At 33.1% G+C, this 25,834-nt stretch overlaps 4 protein-coding genes across 11 annotated transcripts; 3 read left to right on the forward strand and 1 right to left on the reverse strand.

Annotated features, from left to right (window-relative positions):
* Nucleotides 1-565: 565 nt before the first annotated feature.
* On the forward strand, nt 566-6,072 carry LOC103497345 (translation initiation factor IF3-1, mitochondrial). 2 transcript variants are annotated; one of them, XM_008459496.3, is made up of 8 exons: nt 566-923; nt 1,300-1,396; nt 2,181-2,248; nt 2,403-2,501; nt 3,135-3,191; nt 4,318-4,386; nt 4,635-4,697; nt 4,798-6,072. In XM_008459496.3, the coding sequence occupies exons 1-8, from the start codon at nt 723-725 to the stop codon at nt 5,857-5,859; spliced, it is 1,716 nt and encodes a 571-aa protein (XP_008457718.2). In that variant the 5' UTR covers nt 566-722; the 3' UTR covers nt 5,860-6,072. The 2 variants fall into 2 exon arrangements, with proteins under 2 accessions (XP_008457718.2, XP_008457719.2); XM_008459497.3 differs by having other exon boundaries at nt 780-923; nt 1,247-1,396.
* A 1,861-nt stretch (nt 6,073-7,933) lies between these two features.
* LOC103497343 (probable ubiquitin-conjugating enzyme E2 23) lies at nt 7,934-18,301 on the forward strand. 7 transcript variants are annotated; one of them, XR_007815638.1, is made up of 10 exons: nt 7,963-8,165; nt 8,278-8,309; nt 10,883-12,907; nt 13,533-13,673; nt 14,253-14,720; nt 14,910-14,979; nt 15,094-15,233; nt 15,339-15,650; nt 16,315-16,631; nt 18,120-18,301. XR_007815638.1 is itself a non-coding variant. In XM_008459492.3 (9 exons), the coding sequence occupies exons 3-9, from the start codon at nt 10,883-10,885 to the stop codon at nt 16,564-16,566; spliced, it is 3,423 nt and encodes a 1,140-aa protein (XP_008457714.2). In that variant the 5' UTR covers nt 7,934-8,165; nt 8,694-8,762; the 3' UTR covers nt 16,567-17,085. The 7 variants fall into 7 exon arrangements, 4 of the variants coding, with proteins under 4 accessions (XP_008457714.2, XP_008457713.2, XP_050935513.1 ...); XR_001763749.2 differs by having other exon boundaries at nt 7,964-8,165; nt 14,238-14,720; XR_007815637.1 differs by lacking the exon at nt 8,278-8,309 and having other exon boundaries at nt 7,934-8,165; nt 14,238-14,720.
* A 968-nt stretch (nt 18,302-19,269) lies between these two features.
* Nucleotides 19,270-20,042, reverse strand: LOC103497342 (uncharacterized). Its single transcript, XM_008459487.3, has one exon. The coding sequence runs from the start codon at nt 19,904-19,906 to the stop codon at nt 19,469-19,471; it is 438 nt and encodes a 145-aa protein (XP_008457709.1). The 5' UTR covers nt 19,907-20,042; the 3' UTR covers nt 19,270-19,468.
* Nucleotides 20,043-21,727: 1,685 nt separating this feature from the next.
* LOC103497341 (mavicyanin-like) lies at nt 21,728-23,581 on the forward strand. Its single transcript, XM_008459486.3, has 2 exons — nt 21,728-21,945; nt 22,456-23,581. The coding sequence occupies exons 1-2, from the start codon at nt 21,768-21,770 to the stop codon at nt 22,821-22,823; spliced, it is 546 nt and encodes a 181-aa protein (XP_008457708.2). The 5' UTR covers nt 21,728-21,767; the 3' UTR covers nt 22,824-23,581.
* The last annotated feature ends 2,253 nt before the right edge of the window (nt 23,582-25,834 follow it).

The raw sequence follows: 25,834 nt of genomic DNA on the forward strand, positions 1-25,834 counted from the left end.
AGTATAATAACTAAAATCTTGTTTGTTAACCATTTTGTTTTTGAAAATCAAACTATAGATGCTACTCCATCTCAACCTTATTTCTTTATTATCTATATTCTACAAACTGTTTAAAAAACCAAACAGAATTTTGAAAACTAAAAAAAGTAAGATTGTTTTGTTTTCCATTAAATTGAAAAAGATGCAAATCTGTTTAAAGAAAATATACTTAATTTACAAAAACAAAAATAGAATATTTGCAAATATAGCAATTAGATTCAAAATAATTAAGTATATAATAACACTTTAAAATATTTATAAATACAGCAAAATCTGTCAAAGTCTACTGATTGTAGAAGCTTATCACTGATAGACCATGTTACAAATATTGGTTTATCATTGATAGATCATAAAACTTTATCATCGATAGATTTTACTATATTTATAAATTATTTAAACGTTGCTATATCTTTAATTATTATTACTAAAATTGCTACAAACCGTAAATGTATTCTAAGAAGCCCATTTAGCATGCGAAAAGCCCAATAACCATCTCTATTAAAATTCTTCCGTATTTCATCCTTATGGGCTTTGAAACTGGGCTCTCGAGCTTTGAGCTCTACAACTGCGACCGGCGAGTGCCGCCATCTTGAAGAAAACCCGGGAGGAGGAGGGTTAAAGCCATCGATCTCCATACCAATTTTGCAGTGATTCTATGGTTGGGTCACTGAAACTACAATACAATGGCATTATTCTGTAGAATAAGCCAATCCAAGCTCAAGTCCTTTTTGGATCAATTCAAGAGACATTACTTTCAAATCTCTCACTCTGCTGCGCTCGATTCTCGTCGTACCACGAATCATGTTTATCGGTATGAAGGGCGGATTCCCCGTAGACCAGCTGATTTTGCCGATAATTTTAGGTTTTATGCTGCTCCGGTTCAGGTACCGATTCTAATCCTTATGGATGAGTTAATGGGAATTTGGTTTTTGAATTTGAGTTAAATTAAATGAAGGCTTGTGTTGGGGTATTTCTTTTTTCTTTTTTTCTTTTAAGGTTTTAAATCCTGTTATAGTTGCTAAAAATTCATGCCTTGAACTTTCTGAAGTTACAAATTAGAATAGGGAGTCAATCAAGATTTGAATTGTTTTTTAATTATTTCTTTCTAATGTCAGATTGGTTTTCTGTAAAAAAAATTATCATTAACGAGTTAAGTTCGAATTGACTACTGGGTTTAAAATAGGCACCTTGTTTGTTTGAGCTATAGGCTGTTTGGTTTATAGTGACTGATGCTGTTCACTCTATGACATGCTATGGAAGTTTCAAGGTAATGCGAAGAAGGAAGAGAAGGACAAGAGTGGGCCGCGACTTAATGATAAAATTAAGGCTGACTTTGTGAGGCTTGTATCTGATGATGGTATGTGGGATAATCAATATTGAATTTTTGTTAATATCATAGTTTGAGATTTCTAAGTGGTGATGCCTTTTCATGTTCTTAAGATTGATACCACGTTGATAGTGATGCATCTAGGGAGTTAGGATGGCTCTCTCCCCTCTGATAAAATGAGAAGAGTTAATTAAATTCTCATATTTTGGAGAAGAAACGCGTGTTTACTACTATTTGATAAGCATTTTGGTTTTTTTCACGTATTTCATGTACAATTACATAACATATGGATGAAATTTGCTTGAAAGCGAGTATTGCATCTATGAATTGCTATGAATGATGGGGTATGCTAACTTGTTTGTGGAGAAGTAGTAGAATGAATATAGTGGAAGTATGAGTAAAAAAATAAATGTATGTTTTTCTTAAGAGAAGGAAGAAGTATAATTTAGACAAGGAGGGTCTCCTTCTTATGAGGGACAGGAGGTACACAACATTGTCCATTTGACTAGAATGTCAAACACAGGTTAGTATGGAAAAATTCTTTTAGGAGACGCCTTTAACAAAACCTAAAAGGAGACTATTAAATAACTAAAGTAAAAGAACTGTATCGAAAATTTTCTTTAAAGGTCCTACTGTCTCTTTAAACCAAGTAGCCAAGCAAGAATCAATTCACCCACCATCACCCATCTCCAAAAACTCTAACAGAATGAATTTTCTCAGGTAGAGAAGGTTTGTAAATTGTGTTTGGGTTTTCATTATGCATGTCGATTATGTTTATTAATTTATTGTTGATGTATTGCATGTATTTATGCAGGACATACAATTCTTCCACTACGTGAAGCTCTTGAACGTGCTCGTGAGCTCAAGCTTGATTTGGTTGAGGTAAACTTCCATTTTTAATGTTGCTATCTTAATATCTTATGCTGTCTTCTTATATTTATTTTAGCCGTACTTATAATCTTGGTAAGTAATGCAGTCTTTTCTAATCATTATTAGGTCTTTCAAAATTTGATTCCATGTGCCCAATATTTTTCAGGTCCAACAAAAAGCTAATCCACCCGTGTGTAAACTCATGGACTTCCACAGGGAGAAGTACAAAAAGCAAATAAGGGAAAAGGATCGTGTGAAAAGCAAGGTGAGTTTCTCAAGGCCATGTACAAATGCGTTTGTTAATACTGTTAAGACAAGGATAATGCTTTTAATCGCGATGTGAAATTTGATCATCGTTATATATATATATTACTTCTTTTATTTTTGCCATGTTGATGCTTCTCTCTATTCCATCATCAAATTATATGTGGAGTTATTGTTGCATTGTTGTACATTCTGGTAATGAATAGAACATGATTTTAATCAGCCAAAAACGTGGATGATTGAACACATCTAATATTTTTGGACGACCTTCATAGTTGCATAAATAAAACACACAACAGAATCTGGTTGTCCTAGCTTCATTACTACTCGTGTGAAAAAATTGTTTTTTCGCCATGCCTTTGCTTTGTTAAGTTGGTTGCTATGAAAAGTACCATTAATTTGCTCCAATAACTTTGACCGTTTTGAAGGCTATCTGTGACACATGCAAATCTCTTTATCTTTGGCTTCAATTTACTTTTATTGAATGGCCCTTTTGAAGTTATGCCAGGTTTTTTAGTTACCTTTTCCTGTTAGAACTTAGAAATAGTACCTCAGGCATTCAGAAATGACACCTTTAAGTTGATATTAGATAAAGTGTTGGTACATATTGTGAAACAAATTCATATTCTTGCAGGTTGAATTGGTTATGAAAAAGGCCGGACACAAAGAAGTTCGCTTCACGGGGAAAACTGTAAGAAACTTATTTTTGAATGTTTCCTTTTCCTGTCTGGAATGTACTTGAAGACTCTGGTGGTCATATGATTGAATGCCGTGCTGATGAAACATAATTTACTATCTCAGTCTCCATCTTTCTCCATTTCTATAGTAAAACTGAATTGAGTGACCATGATTGTTGTGTTTTAAACTATGGTTTGTGCTCTAGTCACCCATGAAAGTTCTGTTCCATCTTTTTTAAAGCAACTTGTTAGCTCAAGATAAATATGTTCTTAAAGGATTATTAATTCATCTTTAGCATTTTTTTTCCTGCACATTTTAGGTGTTTGGAATTCAAGTGGCCAAAGATGTGTTAGGATCCCACATAACAAAGAGACTCAAGAACACCAAGAACACTCCAAAGAACACTAAAATATAGATATATATTGCAATATGAAGAAGAAACTACAATATACCTCAGCAAATTCAAGAGGGCTGAGAATCCTCTCCCAAATTCCTCAATTGAGGAAATCCCCACTACAAAATTCTTCATAACTTTCCCTCAACCAAACCCTTCTATTTAAAGCGAAATAACCTAACCAGCTTAGTATCTAATTACTAAAATGTCCGTCCTAAACATACCAATTATCCCCATATAATCTTAACTAGGGGTCTTACAAGATGTTAACCAACTCATAATTGAGAATTTCGGGAAGTATCTGTCTGTCTATCCATATATATGTATATGATGAACCAAACATGTTTGTGGATAGAAGCATTTAAAAGTCAAAGGTGGATATCTTCATTAACCTATTTGTCATTGCTTGAAATCTAAAAGTAAAAAACTTGAAATATACGCACAGATGAGTAATATTGCTATATTGTTTCAGCTTTTGTTTATTTCCTCCGATTGTTTTTACTACTACAACACGGACAACACTTTTGGTTTTTTCCCTCACCCAAGGATTGTTGAGGATTTGGTTTCTTTCTCTCTAGGAAACGATTTTGTTGCAATAAGTCTAATGCTATGACTAGAGTTGAGACACAAATCTGTCTCCATCCGAGTCCTTGAGCTCCAAATCAACAACATTTTGCACTCTAAGAGCCTTGGAATAACACTTTTGGTATTTGATACTAAAGCTTTTTTTTAATCTGATCTATAGGAGGAGAAGGACCTAAAGATGAAAGCTGATATGGTAAAGCGATTGATGGAACGTGGTTACCGTGTGAAGGTATTACTTTTTCATCTTACAAAATAACAACTTATTTCTCATCTTACAAAATAACTCCTTATAATTTCTGTTCTTTTAGTTTCTTATTTCTTTTCAGAGGTTAATAGTCATTTGTTAGTGTGTTTCTCTATACGCAATCCCCTCAAAATGCCCTACCTCACCTCTCATTTCTCTTTCCTCGTTTGGAATTGCTGATCATTACACTCATGGTGTCCAATAGTAGCTTACTTTGTTTGTTCCCTTTACAGTGTACTGCCAGGGGCGATGAGAATCAGGACTTAGGCGCCTTGTTATCTCGTCTCTCTGCCATGGTATTGCTTCATGAATTAATTCAATTTCTCTCATAAGGTTTCCAATTTATCAATTTCTGTTTGTCTTACTCTTTTCACAACTTATCACTATCTTTCACAGATAGAGGATGTGGCGCTGGTGGAAAGTGGACCGAGTGTGGAAAAAGGGCAGGCATTTATTATAGTCAGGCATGTTAAATTTGGCCCCTCGAAGAAAGGAGGCGGCAGTAAAGCATCGAAAGTTGCTGCAAATGCGGAACAGAAGGTTCAAAATGGCTCCACCCCTCCGATTTCAGCCGTGGATCCTGAAGATGATGCTGAGAGTTCTGAAGAAACTACCTGGAGAGTTGATGGTACTAGTGATTGTGACGAAGCGTTTGACTTGAAAGATGATAGAGATGTGATTACCTCAACAACCGCTACCAAGAAAATGAATGTTGTTTCAGACAGGGATGTTCCTGATTCTGGTAGAACCAGCTCAGTTCCACTCTTTCGAGAAGATTCTTCCATCAAAATTGATAATAGACCCAAAAAGATCGAACCTATGAACCGTTTCCAACCACCAAATGTAACTGACCGCTACAGCCAAGGTGCTAGAGATTCACTCCGATCAGGACCCCAGATTCGCGAACCTATGAACCGTTTCCAACCACCAAATGTAACAGACCGCTACAGCCAAGGTGCTAGAGATTCACTCCGATCAGAACCCCAGATTCGCGAACCAATGAATCGTTTCCAACCACCAAATGTAACAGACCGCTACAGCCGAGGTGCTAGAGATTCACTCCGATCAGAACCCCAAATTCGCGATCAGAGGTGGCACCCTCCTCCAAATACAAACTTCTCACCCACGATGAGAGAAACCAGACAATATGATAACAATACTTCTGTATCAAGAAACATCAACCATTCTTCAAATGCGACATCGAAACCTGGTCCATCTCATCATACCGATTCAAGTCCATCCAAAACTAGCTTTGGGATCTTCAGTTCTCCAAACTCCAATGCTCCTGGGAAGCAAGATCCTCCAGCCACAGGTTATCAAGGGAATCGAGGGCCTCCATACACACGTTCGACCAATCCTAATGCACCTGGAGTTGCAGAAAATACAAAGTTTCCAATAACGAACTCGGAGGACAATTCAAATAAGGGACAGAAAAGTTGGGGAATTTTCAGCAAGTAGAAAGGATATCAAAATCTAACTAGTAAAGGTAAAATATGATAGTCAATTGTTTTAGATATTACATGGTAGATTGAATTTTGGCGAGGATATTTATTTAGACATAAGAGCAGAGATTTTTGTTTCAAACAAGTACTGCTGTTCATGCCCTGTTTTAAATGGGCAACATAATTTTTTTTTTCAAATGTATTTGTAATAAATTTATTTCTTGTCTTTTGGAGATGTTTCACAGCTTACTTATTCAGATATTATATGCGAAAGAGCGTTTTAATTTATTCCCCATTTTTGTTTGAGGATATATCCTAAATTCATACACTTATAAAAGTAATTTATATATATATATATATATTTAAAGCATTTAGTTTCATATAGAAAATAAAAGGTTAAAACCTAACTTGCCTTGTGAAACATGTTCTTTATTTTCAATATTTAAAGTCAATATATCCCTCAAGAAAAGCACCTTCAATTTCCCTTTGCTTCGATTCCAAATTTAATATATATTTATTATGTTCCGATCACCAAAATTTCTAATAGTTTACTTTAGTTATGAAAAATTCTAATTGTCGCAAAATAATAATAGTAAAGCTTAAGTAAGATCGAACCATCGACTTCTAATAGAACAACTAATAGAAAGTACAAATTAAATCGACCGAAAAGCGAGAGGGGTTGGTTTCAGAAAGTTTCAAATTAAGAATTTTCAAAAAATATTTCTAAAATTTAAACTAACCGATCGATCAAAAGACCAACCCTTACTTGTTGATAACAAGGTTGATTTAAACATTTACTAAACCGATTATGGTAGGTTTGAAGTCGAAAAAACCGACTCTAATTGACGATCACCCCTATTACATATAGAGAGAGTTTTTTCAAGATTAATAAAAAAAAATACAAATTTTTTAGCAAAAAAGAACCATTAAAGATAAAAATTCATTATACTTGATTTTTGGCATAAAGTGTAAATATTAAACTTTTACCGTCAGTGTAACAAAATAGAAAATCTCACAAAGTTGTCTACTTATATATTAATACTTCAGGTTTGCCTTTCCTTTTCATCATCTTCTATTTTTTTTTTCCTTTCAAATTGTTCAAGATATTGGTTCACGTCCTATATCAAAGATCTATTTTTTAAACGGTTATTTGATAATAGTGAACTATCCTAAAAAAATCTGTTTAGATTTGGATATCCAAATTTAATAATATAAAAAATCTAAAAAAAAGATCGTTTTTAGATTTGGCAATCGTATACTAAATCTAAAATTAGCGTAGTTTTAAAATTGTTTTATAAAACGTAAATATTTATTATATTTTTTAGAAAAAACGGTATATATCGTTTCCTCTGTTGGATTAATTTCAAAATAGACCTCAATTGGATCCACTCATCCCATCTAACTTCAAACATTTAACACAAATACCCACTTGCAAGGAGATAGGAAAAGTGGTTTGAACGATGCCAAATACAAAAAAATGTCCATATCTTTTTTCTTTTTCTTTTTAACTTTTTATGGCAACAATTTAATAATTATTATTATTTATACAAATAACTTCATAATTGTTATCCAAAATTCTTGAAACTAAAATAGAACGTTGAGAACTTTGAGGATAAGAAATTAAGTATACAAATTTAGATACTGTAATTTCAAGGAAAATATCAACTTATACTGCTAAAATTTAGGTTTATACCATTCAAATTTTAGATAGATAATTATATCAATTTACCTCCTTATTAAACTTTCATAGGCTAATTAATTGCATTTGAAATCATATATGCATTAATTCGAGCAGACTTCTTTTTACAAAATGGATTATTACGATAAATGTACATACGTTTTTTTTTTTAAAAAATCAAATAAAAGTTTAATTTGATTTATTTATCGCAATTCAAAATCATAAAACTTTTAATTACTAACGCATCGTATCTGAAGTGAAGTATAGTCGTATTGAGGTAAGTTGTGATTTTTTTTTTTTTTTGAAATTTTTATTTTATCATATGATTGGATGCATATACAAATATGTAACAATAAGGCCCCGAGACTTTAACGTATTCTCAAAATGGACCCCAAATTTTACATTATTTACGAATCCATCCCCCTCGGCCCCGGTGCTTTCTTTCCAGCTCTTCCCTCAAATTTTCTCTCCCATTTCTTCGTTCTCTGGCAATATATTCTTGGGTTCGAAGTGGGCGTTTGAAGGAACCCTCCGTTCAAAATCAGAGACCTCCTTTTTCTTCTTCGTCGTATCGCCTTCTTTCCCTTCAATCCACGTATATTCTCAGATTGCCCTTTCTCTTTCCACTTCTTCTTTCTCTACAGGTTTTTCATTTTCCTTAGCTCCTATTCTTTTGGTTTCTGTATTGGATTGAGCTTTTGGATTGAATAGTTTTTCTTTTTTGTTGGTTTAAACTTCTGGGGTATTTGAATTTAGCTCGAAGGATTGATTTGTGAAGGTTTTTAATGGTGGGTTTCAACTTCTTTTGTTTGTTTGTTTGTTTGTTTGTTTGTTTGTTTGTTATTTATTTATTTCGATGATTGGTTCATTCTGCTGGTATTTGTTACGTGCTTTGAGCATTTGAATTGCAAGACTAGGATTGGTATTGATTGTTTTAGCCATTATTCTTTCTTGTGTCATCTGATTTAACCAACTTGAGATGATTTGTCGGAAGGCGTCAATTGGGTGCCCTTCTTATGGGCAGTCTGATGATTGCTATTTAATGTTGGGTTTATAGAATCAATGGATGGTTATAGTAATTGCTGGTATGAATGGGCTCCTTCTGGGGACATTTTTTATGTTCATGTTGCTCCTTTTCTTTTATTCCTCTTATTCTTTTAGTACAACTGTAGAATGGGGATCAAACCTTCAAGTTTGAGGGAGGAAGGCCAATTACCGTTGGGTTGAGCTACACTCACTTGGTTTGTTCCCTTTGTCTTAGTAGAAATATTAGCAACCCTGAATTTTTCATTTTGTGTTTGTGTTGGTGGTGATGATTTAGAGACACTATTGGAAATTTGGAAATGTATTTGGTCACTGCTTTCAAGTGCCTGCAGAAATTACCTGCAAAATATCTCAATCTCCTAATTGTTTAGTCCAAAAATATGCTCTAAATGTCCACCTACTGCTTCTCTGTTCTTTCTATAATTTTTCTATACTCGAAGAAAATATGATGAAAGAAAAAGGAAATAAATTTAGTGAGTTTATTTGACTTGATCATTTGCTTTGAGTAAAATTACAACAATCAGTTCATGCATTATTATTATTTTTTTTTGCTTCCTAAGGCTTGAGAGACTCAGGGCCCCCAGTTTTTGTTTGTTTGTTTTCTTGGCTGGAAGCCTGAATACTCTTATTATATGTGGAGTTGAATATCCAACACGAACATCTATTGGCATATGATTTGAAGTGTTCAATTCTTTTAAACCTTTCACACAACGAGGGTGCACAAAGCATGCTTTGGGTTTCTTAGAAACACGAAAACTTAGTTTTGGTAGAGTTTCAGACAGACAGACACTTGGACCTTTGACATTTGTTGGATGTGTGTTAGACACTTGTTAACATAATAAATATGTGTTTGACACAAGTGGTCAATAAAGGTCTAACATTTGTTTGACACATATTGAACATTTGTTTTTTAAGCATAATTGAAAAACAAAAATAGCCAAGTTAGAGAAGCTAGAATATGAAAGTAAAAGAGGATGCACGCATGGAAGGTGTTCTTCCACCCAAATCACTGACGACCTGTGTATTCAAAGATGTCACGCTAGCTTGTGGGCAACTACGCTGCACTTATAATTTAAATATAAATCCCTTAATAGCCTCTTTATGAAGATCACGAATTGAGTCAACAATGTTGGCATAGCGATATTTTCCCATGAGAAGGTTCCCGAGGATTTTGGAATTTATTTCAGCCCAAAGAGGAGAAAGGTCCATCTCAAAGACCTTATATCTTCAAGGAGAGCAACTGCCTCACAAGTTCAACTAAACCAATTAGTGAGAAGGAACTTTCTAATACCATCATCATGTCACCTTTGGAGTCACGAACAGCCACTCCGATACTGATTTTATCATTGATAACAACTGTATCAGAATTCACCTTGAAAGACTGCTGAGAAGGGGGAATCCACTTGACGACATCTGGGACTAGGGAGTCATGTGAGGGCATTGTTGGAGGCTGAATCACAGAAGGATGGCAAGATCTGATACCCAAATCTTCCACACCATAGAGATAGCGCCCAAATAATAAAACTTGAGAGCAAAATACATCACATTACTTTTTTAGCATACAAATGAATAAACTTATTGAATTTGAAATTTCTATTTATTTTAATAAACATGTATATGTTGTGTCTGTGTCCTAGGTTTTTAAAAAATGATGCATTTCTGTGCTATGTTGTATTCATGTGTGTATCCATATCTGTGCTTCTTAGTTGAGGTCATGGGACACATGGGAGGTGCATTTGGTTGAGAAAGGTAAAAAAAAAGGTTAAATAGTTCTCTGTCAAAACTAAGAATATTTACATCAAGTACGCAAGAATCTGAGATAAATGACCTATAGAAAGCTAAAAAAGGTAATATATATGTTTTACTTTCTACGCCTTAATCCAGTATGTGAGAAGTGTGGAAAATGATGATTGAGGTGATCTTTTTAAGAATAGGATATTGTGTGGAATGCTTGACTATATTTTGTTGTTCGAGAATGTAATGTCAATAGAGTAATATATTTGAGCTGTGGACATTGAATCTGTTAAAATGAATAGATGGATGGAAGTCAGTACCTTCAATTCTTTAGAACCCACAAAAGTATGCATAATAACTTCTATGCAATGTTCCCCAACCTTGTTAATGGTCTAATTCTTTTATAACTGATGTGTTGTCATTCTATATTGCTTCACTTATGTTTCTGATTTCTGTTTCTGTGCTTCTTAGTCATGACTTTGACAAATGTAAATCACTAGGTTGAACTGAAAATTATCTTAATATACTTGAATTACATATGTCAGTTATGGATTTACTTATCTTTCTCCCTTCTTCTTTTCAGATGGAGCAACAGGATTCTGTGGACAAGGAGTCTCTTATTGGTACTTGCAACAACAGAGATGGTGTTTCTTCAAGTGATATCCAGATTACAACTAAAAATAATGATGAAACTAGAAGAAAAAATGAGAATACAAGCGATAAACCTAATATTCCGCATATATACAGGCAAGATATTGTAAAAAGCAAAGGTAGTGGTATGATAGGGATTGTGACTGAAGTTGCTGGTGATGCTGATTCAGATAGTGACATTACTGATGATGAAGATGAAGATGATGACGGTGAGGATGGTGGGAATGACGATGAGTGTGATGATAATGATGGTGATGGAGAGAAAGAAGGTCAAAACAAGGAAAATTGTAGTGATGACGGTAATGTTAGACATTCCAACGGAGATAATTATAAGAGCCAACCTCTTCCTGATGACGAAGTTCGTGTCCTTTGGATGGATGAAAGTGAGACAACTCAGCATGTCAATGATTTAACAGTCATTGATAGGGGGTTTGTACATGGTGATTTTGTTGCTGCTGTTTCTGATCCGACCGGGCAAGCAGGTGTTGTGGTAGATGTTAATATCTCGGTTGATTTGTTAGTTCCTGATGGATCAATTATGAAAGATATATCATCTAAAGACTTGAAACGTGTGAGAGAGTTCACAGTGGGAGATTATGTGGTCCTTGGTCCATGGTTGGGTAGAGTTGATGATGTATTGGATAATGTGACCGTAATGTTTGATGATGGATCTAAGTGTAAAGTCACAAAGGCAGAGCCATTGCGGCTCAAACCAGTTTCTAAAAATACCCTTGAAGATGCAAACTTTCCCTACTATCCTGGTCAGCGTGTAAGGGCGACTTCAACAGTTTTTAAGAATTCTAAATGGCTTTCTGGTTTATGGAAACCTAATCGCTTGGAAGGCACTGTCACGAAAGTTACAGTTGGTTCAGTGTTCATTTATTGGATAGCCTCTGCTGGATATGGACCAGATTCTTCTACCACCCCAGCCGAAGAACAAATCCCAAAGAACTTAAAGTTATTAACTTGTTTCTCACATGCTAATTGGCAGTTGGGTGACTGGTGTCTTCTTCCTCCATCATTCTCCGCTGGCCTGACTAAGGACCCATCACATACAGAACTTTCAGTGACCAACACATTAGAATGTGCACAATCGGTGGGTGCTTGTGATTCGGAGGATACTGTGCTAGACGAATTAAGTGGGACAACTGAATCCACCGATCTTGATTCCATTAGTGCATGTGATGGAAATTATAGGAATCCTGTGTATAATAGTTTGCCTGAATCTAGTAGTTCTAGAGCTCTCAAGGAGACTGCCCATGAGACTTGGCCTCTACATCGCAAAAAAATTCGCAAAGTTGTTGTCAGGAGAGATAAGAAGGCTAGAAAGAAAGAGGAAAACTTTGAGAGGGCCCTTCTAATTATCAATACTAAGACAAAAGTTGATGTTGCATGGCAGGATGGACAAACAGAACTTGGACTGGATTCAACTAGCTTGATTCCAATTGATAATCCAGGTGATCACGAATTTGTTCCAGAACAGTATGTGGTTGAGAAAGCCTCCGATAATGATGATGATGTTAGCGAAAGCAGGCGAGTTGGAGTTGTGAAAAGTGTACATGCAAAGGAGCGAACAGCCTGTGTGAGGTGGTTAAAACCAGTCTCCAGGGCAGAGGATCCTCGAGAATTTGACAAAGAAGAAATTGTTAGTGTGTATGAGCTAGAGGGGCATCCAGATTATGACTACTGTTATGGTGATGTGGTTGTTCGATTGTCCCCTGTTTCTGATTCTGCAGAGGCAATGTCTTTGGGAATCAATACAGAGGAATTAAAGCAGCAGAGTTCAACGGATGAGATGATGAGTTGTACAGAAAATGTTTCAGGAAGCCAGAAAATAGAAGATACATCATGTAGTGATGATTGCATCGACTTCTCTGATCTCTCTTGGGTTGGAAATATAACTGGTCTTAAGAATGGTGATATTGAAGTTACTTGGGCTAATGGCATGGTTTCAACGGTATTTTTCGTTTCTTAAAATTTTGAAAATGATACTTGGTTAGTCTTGAACGGTACACAATGTGACCAACTGGTTTATGATCTTCTCATAAAAGATAGAATGCCTTATAATTGGAATTAAACAATTTTGTTATGAAGGACAGGATTAGGAATTATTATTCACTTATTCTTATATTTTCATAGGTGACAAGAATTAGATGCTATTTTGAGTGTTACATCCACTTGGCTTTTCAGTTTTATTGAATAACAATTCATATTCTTTAGTCCTTTGTTAGATTCTGTGTTTCTCTTTGAATTTCCTTGAGGAGATCTTTTTGCAACTACTCGCTAGGTTTTATTTTATTGCATTGGATCCCCTTTTTATGGTTTGTAGTTTGACTCCTCTTTTTTGAGCTTCTTTTTTGTATGGACAACATCCTTTCATATTTTTTCAAAGAAAGTTTGGTTTCTCTATTAACAAAAAAAAGTTATAAAAATATTTAAATTGTTGTTTTTCTGTTTGCTTTCTCTTGATGATGGAGGCTATGGTTTATCACTTTGTAACTCATTTAGTTTTCAATGGTGTTCACTTTTCTCATCTTTATAGTTTAGTAACTAAGTGCAAAAACGTTTGTTGTTTTACTAAGGTTGGCCCTCAAGCAATTTATGTTGTTGGTCGAGATGATGATGATGAATCGATTGCTGCTGGTAGCGAAGTAAGTAATGGTGCTGCAAGTTGGGAAACAGTTGACAATGATGAAATGGATTCTGTTGAGAATGCTGCGGAGGTATTATTCTTTTGGAACACCAAAGTTGGTGTATCTCGTACTTAGTCTTGAATCGTTCTATTCTAATAATTTAAACTTTAGATTTTCTTGTCTATGAAACTGAAGAAGGATCAAGTAACGTGTGAATGTGATGATGAGGGTCGCTATGCACTTTTGTTTTAGTTATATATATTGCTTGCAAAAGGTCATTGTCAGAATTTCTGTATGCCTCTTCAGTTGCAATTTTATTTTAATGGAGGGGATTCAAAATGTATTTTTGTAGATAGTTTATTGCATCTGTCACTCCACTTTCCATGATATCATTTCTTTCAGTTTCTTTATCCAAGGCTTTGGCAAGTATCATTGTTTATTGATGTCCCTCCGTATGTTATGCCTCTCGTGCTGATGATTGACATTGTGACAGTTCTTGTAAATTTAAATCTGATTCTTTCTCTCTTGCTTTTTGTTGGTTTACCTTTGAATTCAATGGTATTGTTGTTATCTACAGTTGAAGTATAATTACACCTGATATGTATTATGGCGTCTCTTTCTAAGCAAAATAATGTTCCACATCAATGTCTCTAGGATATTGAATTGCAGGATACCGGTGCAAATTCTGAAGAGGAAGAAAGTGAACAGAGTAATTCAGGAAGAAATCTAGCTCTATCTGTTCCACTTGCTGCACTTCGATTTGTTACTAGATTGGCTGCTGGAATATTCTCACGAGGACCAAGAAATCCAGATTCAATGGATTTGGATTCCCACAGTGAAAGTGAGAGTCAATCCTTGGATATTCAAGCTTCAGAGGAAAAAGATTCTGGGCTTCAGTCTACCTCTCTTAAATCCAATTCTTTTGATGCTTCTGATATGAACTCTGATTGTGGAAGAGGAGAGGATAATGTTGCTTCAGAGCCATCTGAAGTGTTAGAATCGGCAGAAACTTCAAGCAATCTGAGGACTGTAGAATTAGATGCTTCAGCATCCCATGAGGATGGCACCTGCAGCTTCAAAGGCTTTGATATAGCTAAAGATCCTTTGGACCATTATTTTCTTGGTACAAATGGACAAGTAAGTAATTAACAAAACCGTCCAAACCTGTTATATTTTGAAGATTCGATACCCTACTTTGATGATGTAGGAAAAATCCTATGCGTGGTTTTTGTTTTAGGATATATTTTTTTTTCTTTTCATCCATACTTGGATGTTCACTTGAAAAATTCTACTCAAGTTTGAATGATTGAGCTTTGTTGCATGCAGACTAACAATGGAAGGAAATGGCTCAAGAAAATCCAGCAAGATTGGAGTATCCTCCAGAATAATTTACCAGGTAAACAATGCTCATTTTTGCTTGATTATGTGGTTATGTCATGTCTCCTGAGATTCATCCATGTATCTGTTAGTTGGCTTCTGATTTTGACCAACAAGTGAATTCTTGTAACAGATGGGATATATGTTCGAGTCTACGAAGATCGTATGGACCTTTTAAGAGCAGTTATTGTTGGGGCTTACGGGACCCCTTATCAAGATGGCCTCTTCTTCTTCGATTTTCACCTCCCACCAGAGTATCCTGATGTTCCACCAGTAAGCAATACTAGCCTTTTAATCATTCCATGTGTCATAGCATTAGGTCACCTCTGGATACCATAGTTTATATATAATTCACTGACGGAGTTTGTTATGATGCAGTCAGCATATTATCATTCAGGTGGGTGGCGGATAAATCCCAATCTTTATGAGGAAGGGAAAGTCTGCCTTAGCCTTTTAAATACTTGGACTGGCAGAGGAAATGAAGTGTGGGATCCGAAGTCATCTAGCATCCTCCAAGTGTTGGTCTCGCTTCAGGGATTGGTGTTGAATTCTAAACCGTATTTTAATGAAGCTGGATATGACAAGCAAGTTGGAACAGCAGAAGGAGAGAAAAATTCCTTGTCATACAACGAAAACACTTTCTTATTAAACTGCAAGACAATCATGTATCTTATGAGGAAGCCTCCCAAGGTGAGTAATCTTTGTTGTGAGCTTTTTCGGACCACAATCTCTCAACGTATCTTGAGTTTCTTTCTCTCTTTCTTTTGCCCCTTCAGATGGAAACGTACTTTTAAATAACGAGTGAAAAATGCAAAAGGGGATGAAATCCATCATGCAAAAGAGTCATCTAGCTAATTGTTTGTTTGTTCCCATTAAACTACGTAGTTTTTCTATATATGCAGATGACTCTTTCACACATTTTGGATTTATCCTATCATATAGTTAGTTCCGCATTAAGTCGGTCACTATCCTCCATGCTCCATAATATTTTATTTTGAGCATATATTTTAGCTCTTTGACAGGATATGACCATGGGTCTATTTTCTAATCCAATTAGTTGTACTAATTTTTTAGCAAATGGGTTGCTTATTGGCAATCTCTAATTTTCATGCCCTAGGAAATATAATTACCTTTTTTCCACTATCCTCCTAAATGGGTTCAGATATTGCATTGCATTATGTTTGCATTATGTTTGCTCAATCGTGATGGTTTTTGTTTTGTTTTGTTTTGTTTTGTTTCTTGTGTTTTGACAATTTATTTGTGCTGACTTGGAAGTTCATGATGTAATTATTTTCCAAATGATATATCGACTTAAATATTATGTTTTGACTATTTGAAGTTTGTTAATGAATAGGACTTTGAAGAACTCATCAAAGAACATTTTAGGAAGCGTGGATATTTCATCCTGAAAGCCTGTGATGCATACATGAAAGGTCACTTAATTGGCTCTCTCACAGAAGATGCTTCTATAAGAGAAGAAAGTGATCCCAACTCGACATCTGTTGGATTTAAGCTTATGCTCGCTAAGATTGTTCCAAAGCTCTTCTCATCATTGAACGAAGTCGGAGCTGATTGTCAAGATTTTATGCATTTTCAACAGTTGTAGCATTAAAAAAGAAAAAGGAAAAACTTCCATTGACAAGCTTTCATCGTTTACATATAGCTGACAAGGTAATTTTTTCCTTCTTCAATTCATTTCCCATTCATGTCGAAGCCTTTTTCACTTTACCCATTATGATCAATGATGCACCTTGTTTATAAGTTATTAACTGGGGCCTCATTTCTCTGAAAGCTTCATAGAATTCTAGGATCTGGGTTTTTGGTACAACTTTTTGGTCTGTGTCATGATTTTTTTAGGGGAAAAAAAAAATTCAACAGAAAGGTCATATTGCATAGCAAAGTTAGGATCTTTTTGTGCATAAAATGGAATTCATTGATGATTTGTTTGTTTTTTACTACTTTGAAGTATTTTTGCTCAAAGAAGAGTAAAGAAGTATGATATTTTGTGCGGCCTCTTATTCCGAGGCTTTTTGTTGTGACTTAGTGAGAAACTGATGGAAACTTTAGTAGGATATGATCAATAACATTTTTTCCCCTTACTCCAATGTGTGAGCTGGGGAATTCCAATCTTCGATTTCAAAGTTAATAGTTAAACTATGCTTTCACATTTACAGGTATGAACATTTCCAATCTAGAGTATTTATAAATCATTTCTCTAATGTAACTAGACCATATTAAGACGAAGTATTCTAAACTTGGATATATTATTGAGCTATTTTCAAATATAATGAACTAAGATACAGTAGAATATCATAGTCTGTCTATGATGGATCGAGACATGTTAATATTTTGTTATATTTGTTTATATTTTAAGAAGTTTTTTCGTTTAATATAATTTTCCAATATGATTTGACAATTGTTTAAACTAAATGAAAAGGAATGTTCTTTTTAGAATTCTGTCTACTAGATTTATTGTAGTACAATTTTTAATATCTTTATTTAGTCCTAATAAATCAACTAATATATGTCTTTTTTCACATTTGAACATTTTATAGAAAAAAATATTTACTTCTAATTCTCATTGTTAATATTTTTATTAATTACTTTGAGAGTTCTCTCAAATTCATCCTTAACTATAGATCAAATTACAAAAAATTATCTTCCAATTGCTTCAAACTATCGTTTCTTTAGAAGTTAGCAATTGGAATTGTGGGTGAGATTTATGAATGTTTTTTTTAGAGAGGATATTAATTTATTCCTCAATTTAAATTAAATTCGAAGGAGGTTTTGTAAGTCCATCAAATTATACATTCCAATTTGTTTGGATAAACTTTGTGTGTTATACATAATTTTATGAAATCATAAATGAATCAATTTAAATTGTTAGTCGGGATTAATTTCAAAAATTGTTCGTGCTAATTGAATTTACTTACTCCATATATGAATAAAGAGGATTTAAATTGGCTTAAAAGTTTATAGTATAAAATTTAATGGTACAACTCTACAGTTTTTCCTTTTTTTATAATTTAACCATACATATGTTTTTCATTTTTTTGAGAAAAATGATTTTTATATTGATTTAAAATTTTAATAACAATAAGAAAAATATCACCGATTCTCCTTTTTTTTTTTTTTTTTTTTCTCTCCTTTGTTTTGCAGGATTATCACTAAACAATATTGGGAGATGGGAGAATTAAATTTAGTCAAAATGTTATGTATTATAATTAGGTATATAGCAATAATTTAAAAGAATTGTAAATATAGTAAATGTTTTTTTTTAATGTAATGATTTGTTTAATTTTATTTCCTATTATATGCAAATTCCACAACTTCAAATCCTTTTTTCTTTCTTCTAATCTTTCTTTATATAGGTTTCTATTATTTGTTTATTACTATTCCTATTGTGTTTTCATATCATATGTGGGTCTCTCTCGATGAAGTTCTTAATTTTGATACTTTATGATTTTGTTTTTTCTTCTTCAAATTCTTTCCAATGTTTGAATCATTCTTTTCCCTCTTTTAATTGATTCCTCTTGGTGTTTTAATTTGAATATTTGAATTCTTTTTTTTTCATTGATCATTCTTTTGTGAACATGTATCTTGAACGTGATCCTTCTAGCTACAGATAATATAAGCATTTCGTCATCGCATATCAATACTATGCTCTTAGGAACACTATTCAATGTGCTTCTATCTTTGTTCTTTTCCTGATTAGTTGATGAATACGAATGTAAAAAATAATTCACATGTATTGGATCTATTGTATACTTTTGGGTCTCGTTTTGTGCAAACTAACAAACTAGGTTGAAAAACTTACATGGTAAAAATAACGATGGTACGAAAAGAAGAAAAGAAAAAAAGAAAAAGAACCTAATCTTCTTTAGAAAATGTAGTATAACTTAGTATAGTTGTGAGGGACAAAAGTAATTCCATAATTTGTAATCATTAAATTATATTGTTCATAGTTAGATTGTGAATTTTATAAAATTATTACTAATTCTATCTTTTTCTTGTTATGTTCCCTAATGTAAAAAGTTCTTAGACTTTAGAAATTTATACGATAATTCTTTCTTTATATAGTTTTGATGTCTACGATAAATGCAATATATGATAATTAATCTTACAAATTCTAGATTAGGCTAAATTTGGAACTTAAGAAAAACAACAAAAGAATTTTTTTTTTTTTACATTTTGATTTTGTATACTCTAATGAAATATAATTTCTTGAGCTTCTCTCATAAGAGAATCGAAAATTTCATGAATAACGAAATGGAAGAACAAGAACAAGATCAAGATCAAGATCAAGATCAAGGACTAAGGGTGAGATTTTTATTTATATTTTGACAATGTGAACAGAAATATCTTATCAAAATCTGTCGTAAAATCTTTCTTGAAAAAAATTAATTCTCGAAAGAAAAAGTAGAGAATGAATCACAGTACTCTGTTGATCTCAAGATGCAGCAAGTCCATGAAGAAGAAGAAGAAGAAATGAGATGGATTTCAGTTCCTTAACCACTTCTCACAATCCCTCGCCTCGCCAGCAACCTCGCAATCGGCGGCGTTAACGCAATCGTTATCGGAATCCGAATAGGGAGTAATGCTTTGTTGCAAAGCACAGCCAAAGCCAACGCACCGCCAGTCGACGCTGCAAGTTCGGCGGTACGATTCCTCGTTGGTTGAATTTCCGACGCGGATCTTTCTTCGTTTATAAATCCGTCGTCTACGGACGATGAGACTTCCGAGGGATTTGTCTGCGGCTGATCTTTAGAGAAGAATCGATCCATGTGTAGCTTATCGAGCAGTGATTCTACATCGACATTGTTCTTGATGGCGACATAGAGGCCAGTGATCGAAGCCCCCGATACTGAGAAATGAACTCCAATTGCAACTTTTCCGTACTTCTTAAGAAGCTCGCGGAATCGTCCGCCGCCGGTGAAGAAAGACATTAATTAAAAGAGAAGGGAAGAGGTCCGGGAAGGGGAGGCGGCGCGTCGGAGCTTGGCGGTGGAGGTTGAGGCTAGGGTTTTCGAAGTTTCTGGAGAATGGGTTTTGAAATTCTTTATTGGGAATTTATTTTGAAGGAATATCAATACGACAACGTTTATGGAAAAAAAAAACGAAGAAAAAAAGTCAACAAAATCAGATGCAATGGGCCACTCAACGTAGGTACAGCCCATGTCCTAGCTTGCAGCTAATGGGCCTAAAGCCCATCAGGTAAAACCAATATATATAAATAACATTATTATTTTTTTAAAATATTATGTTTGTTGAAAAATATTGAGTTCCCAAACATACATATAAAATTAACACTTAAATTCGGTAATAATTTACTTGTTATACATTAAGCGAAACTTTCGTAAATATAACAAATTACTACAATATTTAGGCTCCATGTAATAAAGTGCGTAAAGTTATCTATTTTTTAAATATTTAAGTTTCCATTTTCTAAATATTTCAATTTTGTTTTTCTCCCTTCCTTTAGCTGCAATTTCTTTTTTTTTTCTCTTTTTTTATGTCGTTTAGATTTGGATAATCAGATCTGGTTTGTTTCAATCATCTTCTATCCTCTCTTTTGTTTCTCTCTCTCTCTTTTTTTCTTCACTGCAAACGTATCTTTCTTTTTTCTTTTTCTTGTGCATGGCCTTAAGATCGTGTATAAAAAATCTTTAAAAAAATCGTTTAGCCATTTTGATTAGGGTAACCAAATCGTGTATAAAAATTTTGGAAAAAAATCGTTTGGCGTGTAGCCAAATCTAAACGATCATGTACCAAATATATTACGTGCGTTATCAAATATATTACGCGTATTGCTGATGGGACATTTTTAGTATTTTTCATCGTGGGTCTGAAGGCTTTTTTTGGTTTTAGAATTGTTTTATACAGTGTAAATGTTTTGCCGTTTTGTTATATTTTTGAAAATTCCCCAACTTTTATTTTTATAATTTAATCGCTAAACATTAAATATCAACCTATCTTATTATTTTTTTTTTCAAGATATGGGCTAAGCTCAAAACTAAATAAACTACTATGACTTTGATCAAATTATATGAAATTTTTATAATTTAACCTAATTTATAGTGCTATTAATGACAATGCACATTTTATATTAGTTTAAAAATTAAATCAAATATATATCCATCTCCTATGATATAAATATAAAGTAACAATAATGTTACACCTATGTAGCATCCAAGTACATTTTTAATTAATACTATCTTGACATTGAAATCCTCTTAATTTCCGAAAGAAAAAAAAAATTACATCATCTATATTAATTAACTCTATCAAATTATCCTATCATAATTTGCGACGTGGATATTTATTTTAATTTTTTCTAGTTTTCTTTCTTCCTTAGAACTTTTTCACCGAATAACAACGTTGAATTCAAACCATCTCCTTCTCAAGCTATGCCTTTTCTATATTGTCTTTCCATCCTAATGAAGTGTTGTTTTGTGTTGGTATGATGATCTTTTGAGGGTGGGGATAATTATTTTTTAAACAGCCAACAAAATTTTGTTGACTAGTCATCAAAGCTAAGTCTTTATCTAAATATAGTTGAGATTCAACATTATTTTTAAAAAAGGAATTGATATGTTATATAAATATTTCCTTAGCTGTATCCACCAAAAACATAGTGATTACTATTTTGCTTCAAGATTAAATTTACTTATATATCCTCTTCTTCACCTTCTTCTTCTTCTTCTCCTCTCTCTCTCTCTCTCTCTCTCTCTCTCTCTCTCTCTCTCTCTCTCTCTCTCTCTCTCTCTCTCTCTCTCTCTCTCTCTGTGATTTAGAGAAAGCTTAATAATGATGGTGAAGTTATATCATAATTGCAGATTGATATATTATTTCTTCTTGTTTCTAAGTTTCTTTGGAGTTTCAATGTGTGAAGTCTTTGTTGTTGGAGATGAAGAAGGCTGGAATTCTGGCATCAATTTTGCTACTTGGTCTCAATCCCATAATTTCACCAAAGGAGATTTTCTAGGTATTCTCATCGCGAATTTTCCTCTCAACTATTTTCATTGGATTCAAATTATTCGTCTTTCCTTTTAGAGCTTGTATTGAAACCGAGTAGTTTTGAACTTCTAATCTTGTTGTCGATAGTACTTTCTTTGAATACGTGAGTTTTGCTTTAAGTTAGCTAATGAATCTAAATAGTTATCTTACAATATGTGAGGTGAGAGAATTAAAACTTTGACTTTGAGGTTGATACATATTTGATATTAGCCGACTCACGTCATTTTTGCTATCGAAACGGTTGAATACACATGATGTTAGCCGACTCACGTCCAACTTATATAATTGTTACAATTTCTTACAATTACATGAATCTTGAATCCCTTTCATTTGGGGTCTAATTTTTTACGATTACTATAAGTTTGAAGGTCTCTAATCTTAACAATGGTATAAGTTGGAGGGTTCAAAACTTTTACGTTGGCTGCTTAATCCCTTTCATTAACGGTGCAACTAAGATTGGTTGATTTTGATTTTGTAGTTTTCAATTATGCAAAGAATGTACACAATGTGTATGAAGTTATTGAAGAGACATATAGATCTTGTGAGGCAAAGAATGGAGTATTGGGTGAATATGATAGTGGGAATGATAAAATTGAACTCAAAGAAGCAAGAAATTATTGGTTCATTTGTAATGTGGTTGGGCATTGCTTGGGTGGAATGAGGTTTGGAATTGAGGTTAAACAACAACCCAATTCTTCTACTCATCTTCCACTTAATCCTATTGATCAATCTCCTCCTCCAAACACCAACCATGCTTCTATTTGTTGTGGAAGGTATCCTATGTGGTGGACCTTTTTCATCTGCATTCTACCCTTTAATGTTCTGATCTCGAACATTTGGGGATAAGTCTTGTTTGGTAATTATTTAGTTATTGTTTGATAATTTTTTTTGCTTTTGAAAATTAAATCTATTTTCGGTCGGTTTCTTAATTATCATGGTTTTCATCTTTCTCTGAACAGGAGAGTTGAATTTTTAGCCAAATTTAAGAAAAGAAAAAGTATTTTAAAACTATTTTTTAGGATTTAAGAACTTAATTTGGTTTTTGAAAATATTGGTGAAAAAGTTAGGTTATAGAGAAATAAATTTTGAAAATATTGATGGAAAGAGTATTTATAGGGCTTCAATTTTTAAAAACTAGAAACTAAAAAACCAAATGGTTTCTAAACATGACATTGGTTTTAAGGGGTTTTTTAGTTTTTGAAAATTGAGTGCTTCATCTTAGTTTCTTACTATGGTTTTAATCTTTTTGAAGTAAAAGAGTTGCATTTCTTAGCTAAATTCCAAAACAAAAACATCTTGTTAAAAACTATTTTTTAGTCTTCAAAATTTGGCTTGATTTTTGAAATATGAGTAGAAAGAAAACAATGCAACAAAAGGAACTTGGACACAGAAAAAGTGTTTGTAGGCTTAATTTCTAAAAACAAAAAAACATTCATTTCCTACAAAGTACAGGGATTACAATCATGAGGTTTGGAGACTTTGAGCTTAATATCACTGATGTCTTGATTGTTTTGAGTCGACTTATCACTTTTGATTATTTCTAAAATGAATAAAGAAAAAATCAATTATATTTATCATTTCCATACATAATCTCTTGTAGTTTTTATCAATTGCACTAGTCTTTAGTATCATATTCTTATCTCTCGAAACTCGTTTTCAAATATTTATTCGAAAAATATATGATGAGATCCAATTAAAGATTCAAACTTTTAACTTATTTAACTTATTGAAGAATGGTGGGAACAATTACGAACGTCCTTTTTTAAACAATTTTGTTCAAATTTGTTACTATTCGTAATGATGAAGATAGGATAAGAAAGTAAAACATATTTGTAAAGTCTATAAGGATTATTGTCATGAGAGAGAGAAATTATCTTGGTTTATTTTAATTATTTTAAGAGTGGAAATTAATTAATCTTAAGAATTTTGAAATTAAAATAACAAGTGGGTGCAAAGTGGATATAATAAGTAAAATAGTGGACACCTCTTTTGAATAGAGACTATAGAATAAGTCGTGCAAGTAAGAACTATTTGACATTCTATAATTTTTATCAATCTAAAATGGAAGAAACAAACTTCAACTTGCACATTTAAAAAATTCTAACGTCTTTAATTAACTTTTTTAATTTAGATAGAGTTGACATTTTTAATTAAACACACATCTTTAGAACTATGTTCGATTCTGATTTTGGAAAAGACAAGTAAAAAAACACTTTTAGCTCCTAAACTTTCACTAATTTAATAATTTAGTTCTTAAATTTTGGTTCGTACTAATAAGATTAAGAGGGATCATTTTAGAGAGACAATCATAAGATAATGTTGTAGGCATCTTAGAAACTTTTTGGAAAAGGGTCAAGGTTTTAGAAGCTAAAGTTGTCCAGATGATTTGATTGATATTAACAAAATAATGTCACAGTCAGAATTCTTCTGTAGAAGTTTAATCTGATTTGTTAAGTGATATAATATTAAATTTGCTTTCACCCAGTAGCTTGAGCTTTTGAGTCAATTAGGTAATTTAGGATGATATCAGTGCAAGTGGTTTAGTGAGATTTAGTGTTTAAGCCCCTCTAATGTTATTTCCTGCTCGATTAAAATTAATCGTTTCCAATTATAGGGAAGCGAAGTGAAGTTTAAGCTTAATTTTGTTTTTTTTTTAAATTAAGGTTATAAACTCTACTTTCACCTCCAAGTTGCTTACTTTGTGCTCTATCACTAATTTAAAAAATAAGCCAAATTATGACAACTAAAAAAAGTGCACTACAAAAACAGGGTTTCATGACTCTAAAAAATGTCGTTATCACTTTCTGTGACACTTTTTTTTAGACTTCAAATCCACCATCAAAATAAGTGTATAGACAACTCATGAAAAAAGTGTCATAGTTGGTTGTTTCATGATTTAGAAATCCAATCAACAATAATTATTCTATGACACTAATTACCTATCATGGTAACATTTTCGAATTTTTTGTCATTTCCTGCCAAAATCGTGCCCTTTTCAATTTGGTACATTCAATGCCTCTTTTTTTCAATCATAAATTGATGACACAAAAAACAGTCATATTAGATGGATAATCTGAAAAAAATCCATTTTTTCCCACAATAACGCATGAAATAAGTTTTTATGACTCATTTTTCGCACATCTCTTATCCATTTTGGCTATTGTTCATCAGTTATGGAAACTCAAATTTGTTGTAGGGTAGCTTCTAAAAAGATAGTTTGTTTATTTTTTAAAAAATAGGCTAAAAATTCAACTATATTGTACTTGTACTCTAAAAATGCAACTCATCATAAGAAATGGAAATAAAATAGTCTTAATATAATTTTCAAAAACCAAAAACAAAAAATGAAATAATTACTGAATGTGACCCAATATGTTTGGAGTTGATGTATTTGCAATAAAAGACGACCCTCAATCTTTGCATATGTAAATATCTTTCACTTTTACAAGGTTGTTAGAGGAAAAAAACATATCCATCGTTAAACATCTTCATGGACTTCTATGGGTTAGGAGAAGATCCATCCAAATGATCTTTTTGAAGGTGTGGTCAGCGTGGTAATTGGTTGTTTTGGTTCGTTTTCTTTTTTCTATATAATAACAATTTGTGGATGAGGGTTAAGTTAAAGCTCCCTTTGACTATGCATCTATATTTTGAACTTTCGATTTGATTATATTTTAGATTTTTCTAAAAATAAAGTCACAGAGATATAAAATAATTTCCACTCTTATGATCCAAGAAAAGTGATGCATAATAGACATAACATTAATGAACATTTTGACAAAGTAATGAACATTAGTTAAAAGTGAAAAAAAAAATGTAACGATCATAAATGGAATAATTATTAATGAAGGTGTTGA

The sequence above is a fragment of the Cucumis melo genome, chromosome 11 (assembly GCF_025177605.1).
Source record: "Cucumis melo cultivar AY chromosome 11, USDA_Cmelo_AY_1.0, whole genome shotgun sequence".
Classification (NCBI taxonomy): domain Eukaryota; kingdom Viridiplantae; phylum Streptophyta; class Magnoliopsida; order Cucurbitales; family Cucurbitaceae; genus Cucumis; species Cucumis melo.

Bases quoted from the DNA above. Each gene is read 5' to 3' on its own strand.
- LOC103497345 (XM_008459496.3), top strand. From the start codon at position 723: ATGGCATTATTCTGTAGAATAAGCCAATCCAAGCTCAAGTCCTTTTTG. The intron at 1,397-2,180 runs GTATGTGGGATA...GTATTTATGCAG, and splicing joins GAGGCTTGTATCTGATGATG to GACATACAATTCTTCCACTA. The intron at 2,249-2,402 runs GTAAACTTCCAT...AATATTTTTCAG, and splicing joins TCAAGCTTGATTTGGTTGAG to GTCCAACAAAAAGCTAATCC.
- LOC103497343 (XM_008459489.3), top strand. The intron at 14,980-15,093 runs GTAAACAATGCT...TTCTTGTAACAG, and splicing joins CCTCCAGAATAATTTACCAG to ATGGGATATATGTTCGAGTC. The intron at 15,651-16,314 runs GTGAGTAATCTT...GTTAATGAATAG, and splicing joins TTATGAGGAAGCCTCCCAAG to GACTTTGAAGAACTCATCAA.
- LOC103497342 (XM_008459487.3), bottom strand. From the start codon at position 19,906: ATGTCTTTCTTCACCGGCGGCGGACGATTCCGCGAGCTTCTTAAGAAG.
- LOC103497341 (XM_008459486.3), top strand. From the start codon at position 21,768: ATGATGGTGAAGTTATATCATAATTGCAGATTGATATATTATTTCTTC. The intron at 21,946-22,455 runs GTATTCTCATCG...TTGATTTTGTAG, and splicing joins CACCAAAGGAGATTTTCTAG to TTTTCAATTATGCAAAGAAT.